The following is a 5,291-nucleotide window of genomic DNA, read 5'->3' as shown; positions in this document are numbered from 1 at the left end:
TACCCCCCAGTGAGTACACCATCCCCGAGTGAGTACAGCCTACCCCCCAGTGAGTACACCATCCCCGAGTACACCATCCCTGAGTGAGTACAGCCTACCCCCAAGGGAGTACAGCCTCCCCTCCCTGAGTGAGCACAGCCTCCCCCCGAGGGAGTACAGCCTCCATCCGCCTGCCCCGGGACCTGCTGGGCCTTACTGGGACAGCTGGAGCTGGAGGGGGTCCCCTCAGTGCCCCAAGGGTCACAGCAGTCCTGAGAACAGGCTGTTTGGGGTGGACACTGAGGAGCAGCAGCAGAGCTGGGACAGCTCGTGGGAAGGTGGGGTAGGTCCCGAGCTCAGGGACAGGGAATGGACCCCCTGGTTAATTTGGGGGTCTCAGGGTCAGAGCCGTGGTGGCTCCAGTAGCTCCTGAGCTGTGCTCCCAGCACATCCATCCTGCCTGCCCCAGGCTCACCATGCTCTGTCCCCCAGGGATGGCCGGGTCTCGGAAAACACTGTGTGCTTGATCCGGAAACTGCTGGTCCTGGACCCGCAGCAGCGGCTGACAGCTTCTGAAGTGCTGGATTCCCTCAGCTCCATCATAGCGTCCTGGTACGTGCACGGGGAGAGCCAGGACATGCTGTCTCTGGCCACGGGCTGTGTTGTTCCAGCTGTGGTGGGCTCAGCTCACCAGAGGAGGCTCTGGGAGCTGCAGGAAGTCTTTGCATCCCATGTCTCTACCACCGGTGTGTGCTGACGGATACAGCTGGAGATGCCTGTGCCAGTGCTGGTGGCAGCCATGGCCATCCCAGTGGGATCACCCAGGGGCTGGGTGAGGGTGGTTGAGCTGGTGCCACGCTCTGGATGCCAACGCTGTGCTCTCCCCCAGGCAGTCCATGTCCTCGCTGAGTGGCCCTTTGCAAGTGGTGCCGGACATCGATGACCAAGTGGCTAATCCTGAAAACCCCCAGGAGGTAGGTTTTCCTCCTTTCCTTTCCAAGGAACTGCTTTTCCATGCTGCTGTGCCAAGTCTGTGTGTAATGGGAAGGGATGGCAGCCCTTGTGCCCCTGAGCTGGGAAGGGGAGGGCAGGGAAGACGTGGCCGAGTCCTCATCACCCTGTGCAGCGGAAGGAAAGGGTGATGCTGCTGGGACTGGGAGTCACATCCAGCTGGCCGAGCTGCCTGGAAGTGACTCGCTGGCCCCAGAGCTAGTGAGGGACAGCTCAGTCCACTCCCAGCAGTGCTCACTCCCTCACACAGCTGGGAATGCTGGGAGGAGGCAGCGGGGTTGGCTCCGGCTCCCGGTGAGCTCTGCCATGGGAGCAAACATCCTGTTTTCCTGCGGCCTGTTTCATGCTGGAAGTGCTGCCACGGCCTGGCTGCCCGGGGGGGGCTGTGCAGGATGTGCAGCAGGGATGGGGGTCAGGCAGCTGCAGCCCCAGGGCCTGGCAGGGCTGGGATGAGCCACATCAGGACAGAGGTCTGTCCTAGTGACACTGGTGGCTCACAGGGAGTCCCGCTTGCGTGCCCAGCACGAGGACCCCCGTTATCCTGGGATAGCCCAGGCCCGTCGGAGGAGCCGTGGGGCTGCGGGCGTGGCTCTGACAGGTGGGTCTCTGCAGGTGAAGGTGACAGAGGAGTGCTCCCAGTACGAGTTCGAGAACTACATGAGGCAGCAGCTGCTCTTGGCTGAGGAGAAGAACACCTTGCATGAGGCCAAGAGCTTCCTGCAGAAGCGGCAGTTCGGGAACATCCCCCCCGTGCGGCGCCTGGGCCACGACGCGCAGCCCATGAACCCCCTGGACGCGGCCATCCTGGCCCAGAGGTACCTCCGGAAGTAGCTCCCCACACCCCGAGAGCACGAGCACCACCCTGCAGTCTGCCTTCACCTGCCTGCTCCAGCCTACAGCAATACCGGTGTCCCACGACGGGGAATAATGTAGCAAATCCCGAGCTCTGTCCAGGGACACGCACTCACACCCGCTCCGGAGGGAGAAGACTTTTGGAAAAGCTAGTTTTGGAAGCAGCAAACCTCTTGGCATCTTCTGGAATCTGTTTTTTAAAATCGAAGCCTAGATGACTAATCTGCTTTTAATCATGACTGTAATCTACCTCTCTTGTCTTTTTAACCATGCTGTTCTCTGGATCGAGCAAAGCTTGTGGGAAAGGAGGAGACTTCCGAGGGTGAAGCTGCTGGCACAGAGCAGCCCCGTGCGGCGCCCGCTCCGTGTGGTCTGAATAAGCTTGGATTTACCAGGGTTTCTGGAAAGGAAGAATTTCTTGAAACCTCCCACTTCCCTTCATCTGCATCAAATCTGTTTCTGTCCTTACGTGCCGCCTGGCCTGGCCGTGCTGACCAGCCCTCAGTGGCCGTGTGGCCACCGCTGTGACCGGAGGGCCCGGCCACCGCCTCGGGCAGGAGCCGAGGAGTCATCCCAGCTGCACCAGCTGCAGGACTGGGATCCTGTCCCAGCTCGAAGGTTGCACAGGACTTGGCCCCCTGGGGCCTCTGCCCCCTCTCCCACCTTTCACTGATTCCTTTGGTTTATAAGGATCTATGATTTAATCTTATTTTTCAGTAGCTTGTCCCAGGTGCAGTTACAGTTGCATTAATTCTGATTTAGCATTTTCCCCCTCAGTTGTGGTACAGATGTAATATATGAGTTATAATGTGAAAAGCTTCCCAAAGTAATCCACCTAGAGGTAGGAAGGGGCAGGCTGAAGTGTCTACTGTATTTGTTCCCAGCTTTTCTTGCCATCCCAGCCCAAAACGGGCTGCCTCTGCCCTCCCTGCGTGCCCAGGTAGGGGAAGGATGTCCTGGTTTGTCACCTGGTGCCACTGGAAGAGTTTTGGCCTGTGCTGAGAACAGGAATGATTGTTTCTGAGCCTCATTTATGAACTGGATGCCTGTCTTGCCAGATGAACTGTTCTCACACAGACCTCCCAGGGCTCCCCGTGCCAGGGCTCCCGCTCGAGGCAGCGGCTCTCTGGCTGCCTCCTTCCCTGCTCCCTGCTGCTCCCAGCCCTGCTATCACCCTCCTGCCAGCCCTGGGAGCAGGGAGGGGCAGAGCTGGGGGGCTGCCCTGCTTTTTGGGGCTGTCCTGCTCTTTGGGGCCAGCGTGTTCTTTGGGCCCGGGGGCGCGGGCAGGGAGCGAGTAGCAGATGTTTGTAGCGTGTTGTTGCCTTCTCTTGCCCCGGGCTGGGGAAGGGGACGGGCTCTAAGCTGGGCCACTGCACTGGTGGCTTTGTGGGGACGGGGATGGACCTGAAGCATCCCTGCCCCCGTCGGGCATTACGTCCTGCCTGCGCCTCGCCCAGGCCCCGTGGGCAGGCAGGGCCTCGTGAACACTAACACAGACCAGCTCCTGCACCGGCCCAGCTGAGCCAGTAGCCCCAATTCTTTCGCCTTATTTATTTTGAAGATGGTGGGTCTGTCCCAGCACCCCCCAGTGTGTACCACCAGCAGCAGGGCAGGGACCCCCTGAGCACCCCACCAGGGCCCTGTTCTCTCCTTCTGGTTCTCTCCTGCCTCGCTCCCACCTCTTTATTTTTGTCGGGTTTTTTTTCCCCCAAAGTTAAAGCAAAAAGCAATATTCTGGGACTCCCTGAGGCTGTGTCGCACCAGGATCCTGTGCCCTGGGCAGCACTGGTCAATCCCACTTGTGCTAAGGCAAACTGGAAGGGGGTGGTGTGGGGGGGCAGGACGGGGGGGCCCAGGGGCTGCAGCGGGACAGAGCCTGTTGTAAGGAAAAAAAGAAAAAGAAAAAAAAGAGGAAAAAAAAATTTGTATAAAGACGTTATTTTTGTACTACATGGGAACTACTCCTGCATGTCGGCAATAAAACTTCATACGAGATCCCAGCGACCCCGCGGGGAAGGGGTGGGAGGGGAGCGGGGTGGGGGCCTCTCTGAGCTTGTCCCTCCCTGGGGTGGCCGCTGGGGACAGTGGTGGGATGCGGAGCCTCGTGTCCCCGAGGTCCGGCCCCGCCACGTCCAGGGCTGGCACGAGGGAGTCCGAGCCCCTCCGACACCTCTGCCAGGGGTGACAGGGCCGGGCACTGCCCATGGCCGGGCAGGCTCGGGATGGGGCGGCTCCGCAGCCGGGCCGAGCGCGGGGTCCCGGGGGAGCGGGACGAGCCCCGGCCCCGCCGAGCCCCGGCCGGGGCTGCCATTGGCTCGGGGCGCGCTGACCGCCAGCCGCCTCCGAACTATTTCCTGTTGCTGCAGCGTTAATGCTAAACAGACCTTTCCCTCTCTTCCCTCGCTCCAGCCAAAGTGCAGCGGCTCCGCCGCCTTCCAGCCCCGGTGAGTACCGGCCCCGGCCCCGCGTGGGCTCAGGGCCGCGGGGCACCCCGAGGGACCCCGAGGGCACGGCGGGGATCGGGCTCTGCCCTGTCCCTGCTCGAGGAGCTCCAGTTCGGGGGACGTGGGGCTGGGGGACACGGGAGCAGTGCCGGGACACGGGCTGGGTGCCCGGGGATGGAGAGCTGGGGTGTGGGATGCAGCGGGTGAGGACGCGGGGCTGGCGGCTCGGGGACGCTCAGTGTGGTACCTGGGGACACAGCGCTGAGGGACGCCGGGCTCGGCCCCTGGGGACACAGAGCTAAGTGCCTGGGAAGACTTGGGGAACCCCAGGCCCTGCATCAGCCCTGCAGTGCCCTCGCCAGCACCGAGTGGGGCTCTGGGTGTCCCTGGGGCCCCATGGCAGGGCTGTGCCCCTCCAGCCCCACAGCCTTGGCGGTGCAACTGCTCTCCGGGGAGGGCACCCACCCCTCCTGGGGACCCTGCTGGCCTTGCTTTGGGCGTCCCACTGGAGGGGCTGCCCAGCCCCGGGGTGTGCTGCAGCCCCACAACCCTGGACTGTCCGGGATGGTTCTGCTGATGTGTCACATTTTCTGCATTTCTTTCCTCATTCCTCTCTCCCTGGAGCCCTTTCTGGGAAATGAGCTCGTCCCTTGCCAGGGCCAAATTGCCTCCCGCCCTGTCCATACCCTGCCCGCTGTCCTGCCTCCCATCCTGCCCACTGCCCTGCTGCCCATCCTGCCCACTGTCCTGGTGGCCTTTGCACTGTGCCCGTCCTTGTCCCTGCACTGCAGAGCCCCCGGGAAAGGGCCAAGGCTGGAGCTGGGCCAGAGCTGTGCAGGGACGAGGACAGGGACACTGCCCTGACGGGGTGTGTGGAGCACGTGTGTGTGTGCAGGGCACACGTGTGTGTGTCTGTGTGTGTGTGTGTGTGTGTGCAGGGCACACGTGTGTGTGTCTGTGTGTGTGTGCAGGGCACACGTGTGTGTGTGTGTGTGTGTGTGTGTG

The 5,291-nt window shown here is 62.0% G+C and overlaps 2 protein-coding genes across 4 annotated transcripts in view; both read left to right on the top strand.

The window, feature by feature from the left end:
- The window catches only part of STK40 (serine/threonine kinase 40), a 14,443-nt gene extending 12,352 nt beyond the window's left edge, over nucleotides 1-2,091 (top strand). Inside the window, exons 10-12 of the mRNA XM_027668666.1 lie at nucleotides 472-591; nucleotides 869-953; nucleotides 1,603-2,091. Coding sequence (XP_027524467.1) covers nucleotides 472-591; nucleotides 869-953; nucleotides 1,603-1,821 — 424 coding nt within the window. The 3' untranslated portion in view covers nucleotides 1,822-2,091. The remainder of the gene's footprint in view (nucleotides 1-471; nucleotides 592-868; nucleotides 954-1,602) is intronic.
- A 2,106-nt stretch (nucleotides 2,092-4,197) lies between these two features.
- EVA1B (eva-1 homolog B) overlaps nucleotides 4,198-5,291 on the top strand; it is a 2,378-nt gene continuing 1,284 nt past the window's right edge. Inside the window, exon 1 of one of the 3 annotated variants that reach the window (XM_027668653.1) lies at nucleotides 4,198-4,286. In XM_027668653.1, the coding sequence (XP_027524454.1) occupies nucleotides 4,214-4,286 (73 nt within the window). In that variant the 5' untranslated portion in view covers nucleotides 4,198-4,213. The remainder of the gene's footprint in view (nucleotides 4,287-5,291) is intronic. The other 2 variants (XM_027668654.1, XM_027668656.1) reach the window with 2 other exon arrangements.

The sequence above is a fragment of the Corapipo altera genome, unplaced genomic scaffold, assembly GCF_003945725.1.
Source record: "Corapipo altera isolate COAL_440 unplaced genomic scaffold, ASM394572v1 297, whole genome shotgun sequence".
Classification (NCBI taxonomy): Eukaryota; Metazoa; Chordata; class Aves; order Passeriformes; family Pipridae; genus Corapipo; species Corapipo altera.
Note: the sequence above shows the minus strand (reverse complement) of the source record. Positions and strands in the feature narration are given on the sequence as shown.